The sequence below is a fragment of the Anolis carolinensis genome, chromosome 6 (assembly GCF_035594765.1).
Source record: "Anolis carolinensis isolate JA03-04 chromosome 6, rAnoCar3.1.pri, whole genome shotgun sequence".
NCBI classification, from domain to species: Eukaryota; Metazoa; Chordata; class Lepidosauria; order Squamata; family Dactyloidae; genus Anolis; species Anolis carolinensis.
Window position 1 is genome coordinate 17,515,350 of NC_085846.1, and position 14,693 is coordinate 17,530,042.

Consider the following 14,693-nt stretch of genomic DNA (forward strand, 5'->3'; position numbering starts at 1 on the left):
ATAAAACAAATTTTCTGCTTTGAAATTTATTATATAGCAGTGTAGATTCATAAAAGCAGATAATATGGATTATCTGCTTTGATAATCAGGATTATATGGCAGTGTAGAAGGGACCTGAAATATATATCACATTTAAATATACTTTAAATTTGACCAAACTGATAACCAACACTAGTTATTAGTTTGCGAAAGGATTTAGGCTGTCTATGCTCCTGAATAATTGTATGACTTTTTATGTGGATATTTATTTCAAAAATAACTACAGTAGAGTGTCGCTTATCCAACGTAAACGGGCCGGCAGAATGTTGGATAAGCAAATATGTTGGATAATAAGAAGAGATTAAGGAAAAGCCTATTAAACATCAAATTAGGTTATGGTTTTAAGGCAGGAATGAAGGGGTAGGAGGAAATGGCCATATAAGGAGGTACGAGCAGGCCAGGAACACAGCCGATGGGTTATCACATGGTTTCCCTGAAATCATGTGTTTTGAGAGAAACGAAAGTAATGAAATGTAATACTGCACCACAAATATGCACCAATGGTTTGATATGGGGGCGGTCGTAAACTGAACCCACTGAATTGTATAAATAGACACTCGACCCTGTCTGCGGGGTTCTCCCTTTTCAGCATCTAGTTGTGCGTGGGATGAACCTCTGCAGCTGCAGGAAACTTTTAGTAAACTGCTTTCTTTGGAAAAAACCTCCAGTTGTCTGTCTCCTACTTCCACTGCGTCCGCACAGACACACAAGCCGAGAAGAGGGGAAGTCTGGTTTCCGCTACATTTTCTGGTGACCCCGACGTGATTCCACAATAAGACGGGCCAGGAGATCGGAGACGGATCCCGTTGGCGGGACGGTCCCAACTCGGCGGTGGGGGCCAGAGGCAACTACCGTGAGACGAGAAGGGGCCCCTGAATATTGTAAGACCGGCTGCGGTACTTGCCTCTGATGCCAACGCCGGCCGACGGTGGGAGCCGCAACGACAGCGAGGTTCCAAAGAAACCAGGCAGGGAAAAGGATCCAGGGAAAAGTCCAGGGGCGAAGGTTGGTCCGACGTCTACAGCAATCTGGCAAGTATAGTGGTTAAAATGAGACACTAAGGGAACAGCGCCGGGAGGGACACAAAGGTTCCCAGGGAGGTATAAAGGGGTTCTGTCTTGTTATTCCTGACACACACCGTTGAGTGTCCAGGTGCCCAGTCCAAGGCAGTCCCCTCTATTAGGCAGGATGGGAGGCAGTGGGTTCAAATCCACCACCCCATTACAGTGTATGTTAGACAATTTCGGCTCAGTTGCAAGTAGAGCCGTAGAAGGAATTCCCCAGAGAACAAGACTTGTGAGGGTGCCCCAAGACCAAGTCGTGCAGGACTCATGAGGAGTCGCAACTCCCGGGGAAAGGAAAAAAAAAAAAACTGTTTGATTTCTTTGTTATGTGTGGGGAATAATGAGTTTCAAGTTCTGCATGTTTTCGTGGTAATATTGAAGTGAAAATGAAAAATGAGTCTATAGATTTACACAAAAAATGTTGAGCACAAATATCTAGAAATGTTTTATTACGGTTGAAAAAATCTGATCCGAAGAGGGTCTGTCTGTGTTAGTTTGCTTTTGCTGACAAGCTGCAGAGAGGCGAGAAAAAGGGAGGGAGTTAAAGTGGTGTTGAGGCTCAGAAAGTTTTTTTTTTCCTTGTTATTTCTGAGGAACAAAGGCTGTTTTCTTAAAAAGTTTTCCTTTGCACCTGGGCCTCATGCCAAAAAGATAGTGGGAAAATCTTGGCAACAGTTCAAGGTAAAAACTCCCTGTTATTCTTGTTAAAACTCAGGCGAAATGCCCAGAGAAAGATAATGGAATTCCAGTGGACAGCCAAGGTCAATGAAAGCCGCTGTAAAAATGTAATGTGAATTTAATATGAAAAAAAGAAAGAAAGAAAATGATGATGTAAATGTGTGTGTATATATATATATATTGGGGTTCTGTCTTTCACCTGGATCTTAAATCCTTGCTTTTGGACTTATTTTGGGACAACTGGGTGAGAATGTTTCATGAGCTGAGATAGAGTGTGTGACTTTATCTAAACAACTAACCACTAATCAGAATTCCTGTGGACCTTGTGTGAATGAGATGTATGTGTTGAATTCAAAATGCATAAAGAGTTATAAACAATGTTAGTAGATTTGTTCAGAAGCAATTCGGAAGCTGTAGATATTTTTTTTGGAAAAAAAAAATGGTCTTAGGCTTGAAAAAAAAAATCCTTGTTTTGAAAGAACAATGCTTCAGTGTTTTTAGAGAACATGGTGCTACAGACTTTAAACCCCTTACAGGTTATAGGGAAATGTTGGAGGTTCTTTTTTTTTTGCAGCACTTTGGAATACAAGGAGAGGAGTTATTGGTTGTAGAGACTTTGTATGGAAAACTGTCACAAGTTGGCAGTGCAAGAAAAATATATATATATATATTTGTTTTTGAAAAAAAAAATTGACCCCATATTCCTGACACAGAAGGATTAAGAACTGACATTGATTTTTAAATTTTTGATTGACATTTTATTCAAAAAGGGAGCTAGTGCCCAAGTGATAAAAAGTTATCCTTTTGAGAACCAAAGACATGATATAATTGGCTACGTCTCATGTTGCTTCATAATAATTTTGTGAGATTTGGATTCTGGACTTTGTGATTTTGGCCCAACTCTTTCTAAAGGTTACGGAAAGGAAGGACTAGGACTTTTGTAAACGGGACATTAGATCATGCAAATAGGGGCATTTTTTTTCCATCGCCCCCAGCCTGGATTTTGCCAGATTTGAGAAGCGGCAGGAGGCTTTTCAACGTGTGTTACTAACAAATTTTGAGCTGTTCAACGAGTCGGTGTAAAAGGGGAATTGAGTAAGTTTAACACTGCAGCAGGACTGGAGTGGAAGATTGCATTGCAGCAAGTGGATACACGATTGTTAAATCGTTTGCGGAAAGGAAAAGAAAAAGATGTGGAGAAGAAAGATTTTGTTGGATTTCAAGACAGATGAGTGTGTTGTCAAAGGCACAACCTCTGAGGAGGCCTGCCTTGGATGTGAGCGAAACGACTAGAGAGAGTGCTTCAAGAGCCATACAGCCTGGAAGGATGAGTATTTCCCTCCCCTTCTTTTCCCTCTCATTGTTTTTTGCTACAGGTCCTGAACTCCTGTATGGGATAAACCCAGAAGTCTATGAGACAAGTTTATTGAGAGGCCTGGGAGGGCCTATAGGTGTTGCTGAGTGCTAAGGCTGTGATGGAGTGTGGCATAAGGCTGGAGGCTGTAAGGGCTGACCAACTCAACAACATACAATTTTCTATTTTGACCCAACTCTCCTGGATAGGACCTTTTGTAATGGGACATTGCAAATAATTCGGATTTTTGACGGATTTGAGAGACAATGAGGGACTTTTTCATATGCCATCTAACAACCTTGCTTTTTAAGCCAAAAGGAGGATATAGCACGGAGGCAATGTGACAAAGAATAAAATAAGTTAACCATTGCAGCAGGACCAGAGTAAAAAGGATTACTGCAGATCGCGAAAGAAGGCCCATGGAGGAATCATTTCTCAAGAGGCCATGGAGGGGTCGTTTGGGAGCTGAATAGTGGCCTACCTGCCTCACCCGTGGAGAGACAAGGGATTTCAACAAGATTGGCTGAGACAAAAGTGATGCCGAACAGGATGATCGACAGATGGGTAATCCGTTCCCCCTCCCCCATTCTCTCTCACTGTCTTCCTGCTTTCTTTTTCAGCTTTTTGGACTCCTGTTCCTAAATTGGAGATCCATAAGGCATTGTTACTGAGAGGCCTGTTTTCCAAAATGGAGATCCATAAGGCATTATTACTGGAAGGCCTGTTTTGGAATCAAAAACCCGTAGGAGTTTAAGTCTACCCCACGCCACACATACTGGGTATAACAGCTAAAGCCCTGTGAGAGATGGAGATTTTCTTTACAGACTTTTCTTTACACAGAGACAATTCTTAGAGACTAGAGACTTGATTGGACAAAGAGACTTTCTTCAAATTAACTGAACATTATTCCTTTGATCAAGGAAGAGGAAACACACCCCCAGTTTGACTTTATGCCAAAGACTGAAAAGACCTGAAAGTTGGACATGTATGTGAATGGCCACCTCTGGCCATAGCAACAAATCCATCATCGGAAGAAGCCAAATGACTGGGCTAGATCAGAATTCTACTGTGGACTATGTCCTTTCTAAAACCTGATTAATATTTTTAATCCTCATGTGTTGTTTACCTCTGGTGATGAAACTATGTACAAATGCTATTCTGCGCTCATTTTCCACTGAAAAGATAGCTTGGCTGCAAGCTAGAAGGGATTGGAGGGACCCATAAGTCTGCTCATTTAGTTTGCTTCAGCTTTTGTATACACGCTTCGCAAAAAAAAAAAAAAAAATGGGGGAATAAGGCAGGAATGAAGGGGTAGGAGGAAATGGCCATATAAGGAGGTACGAGCAGGCCAGGAACACAGCCGATGGGTTATCACATGGTTTCCCTGAAATCATGTGTTTTGAGAGAAACGAAAGTAATGAAATGTAATACTGCACCACAAATATGCACCAATGGTTTGATATGGGGGCGGTCGTAAACTGAACCCACTGAATTGTATAAATAGACACTCGACCCTGTCTGCGGGGTTCTCCCTTTTCAGCATCTAGTTGTGCGTGGGATGAACCTCTGCAGCTGCAGGAAACTTTTAGTAAACTGCTTTCTTTGGAAAAAACCTCCAGTTGTCTGTCTCCTACTTCCACTGCGTCCGCACAGACACACAAGCCGAGAAGAGGGGAAGTCTGGTTTCCGCTACAGTTTTACAAATTAAGCACCAAAACATCATGTTATACAACAAATTTGACAGAAAAGGTAGTTCAATATACAGTAATGCTATGTAGTAATTACTGTATTTACAAATTTAGCACCAAAATATCACGATATATTGAAAACATTGACTACAAAAATGCGTTGGATAATCCAGAACGTTGGATAAGCGAGTGTTAGATAAGTGAGACTCTACTGTATGTATTTAATACAAGCAAGTATATTAATGTTGTGGATTTGTTTAAGGGGAACAATTATTGACTACGGTAGTATTGTTGTCCTCTCCCTCGATCAATAGGAAGAGGCACCTCTCCTCACTGAATAATGTATTATCCACATCTCTCTGTGGAATTATTACTATTATTAGCAATTGGATTTTAAAAAAGAACAGCAATCACTGAGTAGTTTAGGATTTGGGCAAAGGAATGGGGAAAAAATGTTGAATTAATTCTGAAGTGGATACTGTTCCGTTCAAAATGTCAAGATGAGAGACGACCAGATTTTGTATTTAATACAGCAAATGAAAGTATTCTGATCACACAGCTTAGCAAAACAAAGTATTTTCTTAATGTCTTGTTTTTTTTAAGCCTGTTTCTAGAATTATTTGAGGCCTTGATTCAGAAAATCCCATTGGATATACCACATCAGCTCTAGTTCCTCAGATATTAAATTGCATTGTACAGGCATGGGCAAACTTCGGCCTTCCTCCAGGTGTTTTGGACTTCAACTCCCACAATTCCTAACAGCCTACTGGCTGTTAGGAATTCTGGGAGTTGAAGTCCAAAACACCAGGAGGAAGGCTGAAGTTTGCCTACGCCTGACGAATGCAGGGTTCCCATTAAAATGGCCCTTTCCCCAGGCCTCTCCGCCTTCTTCAAGGAGCCATCTTGTTGCTCATTGCGAGGCTGAAGCAAAGCTGTATTTCAAAAGCAACCCCTGAAAAATACTTCTTCCCTCACAGAAATCTCCTCAGCCATTAAAAAAAAAAAAAAAACAGCCTCTTTGACCCAAAGCAAAGAGGGCTGAAAAGCCCTTCCACCTTTGAGGGGAATTCGGAGTGAAAACGCCTCCTTCTCTGACAAAACTGAGAGGAAAATGGAGGAAAATGCAGGCCTTGCTGAGGGATAAAGGAGACACTCCAAAAAGGGCGGGAAGAATAAGGCCCCTTCTACGCTGCCCTATAAAATCCAGATTATTTGATGGATTATATAAATCTAGACTGACATATAATCCTGTTCAAAGTGGATAATCTGGTTCCCTCAGCTCTCTCTGCAGGAGTCTACTGTATACCATGCAGCTGTGGACAAGTCTACAAAGGGATCACCAAACGCAGCATTGCCCAATACGAATCAAGGAAGATGAAAGGCACTGCAGTCTAATTCAACCAGAGAAGTCAGCCATAGCAGAGCACTCGATGAACCAACCTGGACACAGCATCTCATTTGAGAACGCAGAAATGCTGGACCTCTCTAACAACCACCATGTCAGACTCCACACAGAAGCCACTGAAAAGAAGCATGTGGACAATTTCAACAGAAAGGAGAAAACCATGAAAATGAACAAAATCTGGCTACCAGTATTTTTTTTTAAAACTTAAAAATCAGGACAGTAAATAAAGAACACCATTCAGAAAACAGAGGAAAGCCAGGCATGAAACAATCAGGGCCAGCTAACATCTGTCAACAAAGGATTCCCCCAGGCAGGAATCAGCCAGGCTTTGAAGGTGCAAGGCCACTCAATGCTAATCATGGTGGCCAATTGCAACATTTACATTTGCTTCCAACAGACCAGAGTGCTTTCTCCCAACCTGGACATTTCACCGACATATAAACCCCACTTGCCTAGTTTCCAACAGAACTCACAAACTCTGAGGATGCCTGCCATAGATGTGGGCAAAACGTCAGGAGAGAAAGCTTCTGGAACATGGCCATACAGCCCGGAAAACTCACAGCAACCCAATGATGCACATCTTTCTCCTCATTATAGAGTAAGTATCATTTTCCCAGTATGAACAGAACAATGGTTAGTACATTTGCACTATATTTTAATATTTGTTTCATACATTTTAATATATGTATTTATAACGTCATATAACATTTATGATTATGTGTTTTTAGCTATGCTGTACCCAACCCCGAGCCACAAGGAGAGGCAGGTAAGAAATAAAATTATCATTATTGTTGTTATTAATACAATAGTTACATATGAAAACAATTTTAAATTTATTTTACTGGCAGAATCGAGAAATTGGCCAAAAAGCCCCTTAGGTACTCATGTAAACACATCATATTAATTTAGTTTCTCAGAAGATAAGTGCTGGACCGTACCAGTGCCAGTATTGTTACCCAGCTTCAGTGCTTCCAGTTACCTTTGATTAATATGCATATATGTTAAGATCACAAAATAATTATGGAGGAGACTGTATAGGTTTATGAGCAATTTTCCAGGAAATATGTGAGCAGCTTTAGAAATGTAGGCAAATTCCCTTTTGTTAAAAGGTCTTTCAATACCTGCCTAGGGTCGGGAGGTGGTTGCTCATTGTTGTTGTATGTTTTCGGGCTGTATGGCCATGTTCCAGAAGTATTCTCTCCTGACGTTTTGCCCACATCTATGGCAGGCATCCTCAAAGGTTGTGAGGTACCTCATAACCTGCGCGCGAAAAGTCAAGAGAGAATACTTCTGGAACATGGCCATACAGGCCGGAAAACATACAACAACAGTGTGATCCCGGCCATGAAAGCCTTTGACAACACATTGGTTGCACTTTTCTTGTCTACTCCCACCCCCCACCCCCCAAGGCAATGTGCTTATGAAAGGTGAGTTAATCTCTTTTTTGGAATGGGTAGTCTTATTTCCAGTAACCCTGTCAGCAGAGTTACTGGAAATGGGGAAACGGCAGAAAAAGGAGAGATGCTACCCTTTGTGAATTGTGCAACTCTATATCAAATATAAAACAAAATAAATGTCATTTTTGATTGTATTGAATTCGCATCAAGTTCATCTTTTGGGAGGGAATCTGATTTCTCGATAACAAGATGTAACAAGGAATTTAAAAGCAAAAGGCAAATGTAGTTAGTAAAAGTTAGTCCCAAAAAACTGCCTCATTTCATGTATTCATGTATCATTAAATGTATTCCTGGAAATGTAGTTGGTTGAGATCTGATATATCTTCCTCCCATGGCTCTTCTCACCATTGTCTTCACTCAGCCCTATAAATTGCCCAATACCTTCCATGGAATATCTAAGTCACAATAGCAAATGTCCTCTTTATTCGGAAGCATCAAGAGTGGCTGGAAAAGAAGCCAATCTTTTCTCTGGCTTCTCACATATAGAGATTATTGTATACATAGGAGAAGAAGGCAAGCTGGTAGCAAGGCTGAAACGTATCCTCAACGTGCCAAAATATATACTATTTCTGTCTAGAGATCCTCATATCTGGAGCTTCCCAATAGTAATGTATAGATCACTGGAAGAATCAGGATACTAAAATATATGGATTTCTGATGTAACTGAGTAGCTGTTTTTATACTTTTACATTCACTGAATGTACATATATATTCCCACCTCTATGCATACACATTGTCTTCTATATCAATATCTTCTATATCTTTCTCCCTATATCCTTATTACAGTTGCCCTCTCACCCTTACATCTGTTCCACCCATCTTCCCATATTTTGCAGTCATCTCTTCCTGACTCTTTACACACTTGCTTTTTTCTGCCATGTTTCTGTCCTACTTTGTTGTGTACAAAGACAGTGTAGAATGAGTGAAAAGTTCTTTATACTTATTTCAATAATAAGATGGGTCACGTCTAACAGTGGATTTTTTAGAGCTATTGTGTTTTTAGTGTTCTCAAGAACCCTATATGTCTCATCACCAGTCCAATTTACATCATTATAACAATGCCATGTTTTCAAGAGATTCTTCTGTTCTTCCATCTGAGAGATTTAACATAGACAAAATAAGGTAAAGGTAAAGGTTTCCCCTGACGTTAAGTCCAGTCATGTCTGACTCTGGGGTTTGGTGCTAAGCCGAAGAGCAGGCGTTGTCCGTAGACACCTCCAAGGTCATGTGGCCGACATGACTGCATGGAGCGCCGTTACCTTCCCACCAGAGTGGTACCTATTAATCTACTCACATTTGCATGTTTTCGAACTGCTAGGTTGGCAGGAGCTGGAGCTAACAGCGGGAGCTCAAGCCTCTCCCGGGATTTGAACCCTGGACCTTTCGGTCTGCAAGTTCAGCAGCTCAGCGCTTTAACACACTTCGCCACCAGGGCTCCATAGACCAAATACTTACCCTTTAATTCAGCACTTCGGCCCCTGGGTACATGGACAGCACTGCTTAGGTTTGGCAAATGCTGCAAGGCTGCCCCAACCCATCAACACAAAAAAGGTGCCACTAGGGATTTGTCCTATTTCATCTTCTTTTGGGTAGGGAGTGTAAGACAGGGAATGGAAGAGAAGTAAGGGAGATAGAAGAGAATTTGGGAAAGTCAATGTGCCTAAAACATGTAGGGGGGAACTATCTAGGCATATTTCCTGTGCAAACTCTGCTGAAATTAATAAGGCAGACACAGGAACTGTTCTGAATGGATTGTGCCTCTGGTTTGTAAAGTAATATTAACATAAATATTATGGAGAACTTAATCAGGTGCAATTTTCAATATAAAACATAATTTCCATGCATTAACATCTACTGTTATGGTTGAGCCTCATGGCTCTACTACTGGGAGACGCGGGCGTAAGACTCCTCGAGAGTCAGATACTCTCGAGGAGCGAGAAAGGAAGCGGCTGCGAGATATCTTTGCAGAACCATCTGACGAGGATTCTTTTGAGGGGTTTACTGAGAGAATGGAGGAAGAGATGGTTAGCTCGGAAGAGGATGACATGGAATGGACTCGTGTAAGGGAGGATTTGGGTGCCACTGGCAATGATAGTATGGAAGGCGATTGGGGACCTTCAGGATTAGACCCGTGGACAAGCTGGAGGGATGGGACGGGATCCACAGCTGGGGATGCTGTGGGGCGTAGTCAAAGGTGTTCCAGTTCTGATGAGGAAAGTGATGAGGAAACGCCCGGGCTAAGGAGAACAGCTGATAGCGATGAGGACTTGTAACTGGCATAAAATGGGGTTTGGGAGCAATAGCAAATTGCGTTGGGCAAGGTAATCTGGACGAACGCTTGGGATCTGTGTGGGAAGTTTTCCTGAAGACGGGTGTGATTCGTTTGCTGACTACGTAAGTTATCCTGGACATTGGGCTCAGACGGCGGGAGGAATTGTGTGGGGTTTTGTTGTGCAACCTCTGCTTAATCTTAATAGCTTTGACCTTCCGTCGTCTTCTTGACGGACGCCATCTGCTTACTCTGGACTTACGGACTGACTGACTACGGCCTCGGATTCTCCTACCTGTGTCTATCGTTGGAACTGGTGAACTACAAACGTCTGCATCTGCCTTACGACCTTCGGAACGGATTGGGACTTCGCTGACTGCTTCTGCCCTCGTCTGCTGTGTTTGTATCAGGAAATTGCCTGCTGTGTGGAGGAGTAACCTCTAAGTTACTCAAATATAGCTCTTGGCAGCAGAGAAGCATCTGCTGCCAATTAGTTGCATTCCTTTGAACTTTTTGTTCACCAGCTTCTGTTTGTTTATTCCCAGGCTGAAGCAAGCTGTTTTGATTTAACCCGGATTAAACTCCGGTTTAATCCGGTTTATCTTTTGAACGTTTTTCTTGTCTCTTTTTACTTTTAAGGCCAGTGTTTGCCTAGCCCTTGTCTTTTACGGGCATTTTTGGTTCTGTAACTCCAATAAACTTTGTTATCTTTTATCTTGTGGCGTTCTGTCTTTGACATCTACAGTGTACTGCTGATTTGGCTTTGTACAACTTCCTAGGCCACTGTGTCGATTTAAGTGGGGTTTTTTAAAACTATCAACAGGATATGGGATTAAAATGGCAGTTCCACACCGCACTTAGGTCATGAGATATTATTGGAAAATGCCCATCCTCATAGCTACAATCTTTTTATAATATTGGTGATGAAGTCAGCAGAGGTTCCCTATAACTTACAGAAAATTTCTGTTGAATTAAACTTTCATCAGAAAGAAGTTTCATTTAACTAGAAAGAGGTTTACAGCGTGCTCTGTAGCTACTTTTCATTCAATGTGGCAGTGAATTTCCGTTTAATTATTCAGGTATTGTTCCCCCAAAAAGTAATTATTAGCTGCCTCTTGTTTTATTTTTAATGTTAAAACTTTTCAATCTTACATAATGTGAGACCAGGGTTTGAATCCACATTTGGCCACAGTAACCCACTGAGTAACCATGGTCAAGTCAAACCCTCTCACCAGTAGACAAACTATGAACAAAGTTTGCCAAGGAAACTACATAGTAAGAGTCGCCCAAAGTCAGAATTATTTTAAAGCACACGACAAGTAGTACGCTATATCACAACTGTTACATGAGAAAACCACCCCCAGGTTCTTGGGATGTCTAGTTTACCTGGACCAGGTCCCTACTCACTGAAGTCTGTTTCTCTTTTTTTCTTCCTCCTTCCCCCTCCTTTCCTTCCTTTCTTCCTCCTTCCCTTCCGTTCTTTCTCCTTTCCTCCCTCTTTTTCTTCCTTTCCCTTTTTCTTCCTTCCTCACTTTTTTCCCCTTTCCTCCTTTTCTTCCACTTTGCCTGCCTTCCTTCCCCTTTTTCCTCTGAGAAGCCTGGCTTGTTAAAGGTACTTTGGAAAACTATGTCTCTCATGTATATAATTTGCTCTAAATGCTCCATGATTTTCCTATGTGTTCCTATTTTGCCTATATGTTGTGTTAACCTAATGTTTTATCCTCCTGAGATCCCCATTCCTTCCCTTTGTGGGAAACCTTGATCCTGAACCCAAAGATGTCTTGCATCCCACACAATTGCATAGCCTGGGGGAAAGAAACCAAGCTGGGAATTTCCTCGTCAATTTCCAGCTTCACCCATCTCTTGGACTTTACCTTGACATTGCAACACAATAGCTTACTCGGGCAGGGCAATCACCTCTTCCTGCCCCCTTGGGGAAGAACCAATTTTACCACCTGCACCTTTGATGAACGGGACCTCTCGCATCGGAAGGAAAATCAGCAAGTCTATAGCCAAACCCCAACCTCTGTCATTTTTGCATGATTGTATTAATATAGGTTTTGTTTCTCTGGGGGCTGGAACCACCAACCCAGCCCTATTAAGGGGCCATGCCATGTTCATCTCATAAGACAATAGCATTCCTGGGTAGGGCCAAAGATGCCCTCAATCACTTTATATTTCCTGTTCAGTAAAAAGAACCCCATTCATCAACACTTAATCATCCTTTGTTCCCAGCCCATGCTGGCCAGTGGCTGTGACTGGTCAGAATTAGAGGCTTGGTTGCAGCCTATGTATAAAAAGGGTTATGAAACTGTATTTGTATGCTATCTACTTTGTGAATGTATCACTGGCTAGCATCTTATCTGCAGATAATAAAATCTTCCTTGGCTGAAAATCACCTTCTCTCCTTGTTTGCTGGCTAATTTCAATTGGGCCTAATCTGTTTGCTTGCCAAAGCAGGGACTCATTTAAAATGGGCAGCTCAGGTAAATCACTTGCTTGGGTTTCTGCCAACAGGCATCTTCCTGGTCTCACTGCCAGAGGTTGCCTCCTAAAATGGAGCCAACACAACTATGTAGTTTTTAAGGTTAACCAACAGTTTCACAGCTGGCTACAAAAGAAAAATGCCAAAAGAGTTACGTTTTTCCTGACCTCTCCTGCTCAGGATCAACAATTCTGAATAGCAGTAGGTTGTCAGCCAGTCAACATAAAGTGCTCTGAAGTTCCATTGACTCCATGAGAGAGTTAAGCATGCACTTGAAACAACTAATTAAGACCAAGGGAATGCGAAGGTGTTTGCTGGATGCAGTGCATAAAGCTTCTGGTTGTTACATACAGCTCTGCTTATAGTGATCCCAGTCAAGTCACACTTTCTCAGTCTCAGGGGAAAGTGAAGGCAAACTTCTTCTGAAGAAAATTTTCCTAGAAAACCCTGTGATACATTCACCTTAGGATTGTCATAGGCTGGAAACAACTTGAAAGCACTCAAGAAGTGGACAGCCTAGTAATCTATGGTGTTGTATGAATTGATGGTACAGAGATACAGTAGAGTCTCACTTATCCAACATAAACAGGCCGGCAGAACGTTGGATAAGCGAATATGTTGGATAATAAGGAGAGATTAAGGAGAAGCCTATTAAACATCAAATTAGGTTATGATTTTACAAAATAAGTACCAAAACATCATGTTATACAACAAATTTGACAGAAAAAGTCGTTCAATATGCAGTAATGCTACGTAGTAATTACTGTATTTATGAATTTAGCACCAAAATATCACGATGTATTGAAAACATTGACTACAAAAATGCGTTGGATAATCCAGAACGTTGGATAAGCGAATGTTGGATAAGCGAGACTCTACTGTATCTCCATTAACAAAGTAGTTGGTTTCCATTTTGGTAGCCGAATTTATAGGTCTGGTTTTTTTTTTTTAACACGTTAGGTATACCTAGTGAGGTGAGTTTATTTGCTTTCCCCTTTTTCCTCCATGTTGCTCTTCATGCAGCTACTCAAAGCAGTTGCTAGCACCTTATCTGATGTAGACATGAACGCATAACTACAGTTGAAAAGTTAATGTGGAATTCCATTCTTCAGCTTTGCCCTTATTGCATTGTTTTCTGCGGACATGTTACAGCACTTGCCTAGAAAATCCTGTGTTTCTCCAGCCCTCATTCACCATCCCAATGCCTCCCAATGTCAATACAACTTTAAAAAATCCTAATCAAGAGAGGACACAGAAAAAGACATATAAAAGTCCTTGTAAAAAAGAAGCTTTTTTTTCAGAAATTTTGTTATTTGCAGTATGCCTATACAATCACAATACTATTCAGCATTTGGAAAAGTGACTTCTCTTTATGCTTCTTTAGATTCTTCCTTGGATTCAGATATTGTCAGTGTGCAGTATATTAAAAACAAATATGTTCCATCCCTATAACCTAAAGGAAATAAAACACACCAACTGTACATCTTCAGGATTTTACTCTGAAAGAGAATGAGTTTTTATTTCAAGAGAAACAGATTCCCCCCATCTCACTCTGATCCACCCCCACTCTTGAGATATGAGAAGAGGAAACTGAGGCAGACACCATGACCCACACAGGTGCCTTTCCTTGTGTCTTATATTTTCCTCCAGAAGAAAAAGAAGCGACGTTTTCTCGGGGTGGTTGGTTGAGTCGGGGTGACAAGCAGGGCCTTCTTCTTGATGGGTCGGGGGGCAGCTAAAAGCCCATTCCGAATGGCCAGCAGCCTGTGCCTCCTATCACTGACTGGCTCTTCCTTTAACCAGTTTGCTTCAGGGACCTGCTGCTCACTCTTAAGTTGAGGAGGGAAGCGATAGATAAAAAATAGCCGAAGTCTTGGCTGGGGGACACCCAAATTCAGGAACCTGTTCTCAGTGATTGGTCTGTCTTCCTCAATGCTTTTTTCTTGCTGACTAGCCTCTGGCATTTTCTCCTAGAAAATAGATAAAATAAAATTGGAGAGAAGAGGATATTATCTCAGTAATTTTTCAAAAGAAGGATATACAGTGTTCCCTCACTTATTGCAGGGTTTACGTTCCAGGGCCACCCGCAATAAGTGAAAATCTGCAAAGTAGGGGCACTATATTTATTTCAATATTTACACATTATATTAGTAGTTAGGTGGCTTTTCTCCCCTTCTCAAGCCTTCTTCCCGTGCTTCTTCTTGGCAGCCTCCTTTCTGACACCTGCCAGTTTCCCTTTTGTGCATGTGCCTCC

The 14,693-nt window shown here is 41.5% G+C and overlaps 2 protein-coding genes and 1 long non-coding RNA gene across 14 annotated transcripts in view; 1 reads left to right on the plus strand and 2 right to left on the minus strand.

Annotated features, from left to right (window-relative positions):
- Positions 1 to 6,390, minus strand: part of kash5 (KASH domain containing 5) — a 30,120-nt gene extending 23,730 nt beyond the window's left edge. For 2 of the 9 annotated variants that reach the window (XM_008118899.3, XM_062984064.1), the window contains exon 1: positions 6,264 to 6,390. The gene's annotated coding sequence lies outside the window, so the exon portion shown is untranslated. Of the gene's footprint in view, positions 1 to 5,479; positions 5,546 to 5,878; positions 5,988 to 6,063; positions 6,161 to 6,263 lie in introns of those variants that run through there. The other 7 variants (XM_062984069.1, XM_062984065.1, XM_062984068.1 and 4 more) reach the window with 6 other exon arrangements.
- Positions 6,391 to 6,605: 215 nt separating this feature from the next.
- Positions 6,606 to 10,668, plus strand: LOC134299911 (uncharacterized). Its single transcript, XR_010007165.1, has 3 exons — positions 6,606 to 6,826; positions 6,957 to 6,994; positions 10,163 to 10,668. It is a non-coding gene; the product is annotated as an uncharacterized LOC134299911 (long non-coding RNA).
- A 3,256-nt stretch (positions 10,669 to 13,924) lies between these two features.
- Positions 13,925 to 14,693, minus strand: part of dkkl1 (dickkopf like acrosomal protein 1) — a 36,851-nt gene continuing 36,082 nt past the window's right edge. For all 4 annotated transcript variants that reach the window (XM_003226181.4, XM_062984322.1, XM_008118894.3 and 1 more), the window contains exon 5: positions 13,925 to 14,409. In XM_003226181.4, the coding sequence (XP_003226229.1) occupies positions 14,074 to 14,409 (336 nt within the window). In that variant the 3' untranslated portion in view covers positions 13,925 to 14,073. The remainder of the gene's footprint in view (positions 14,410 to 14,693) is intronic.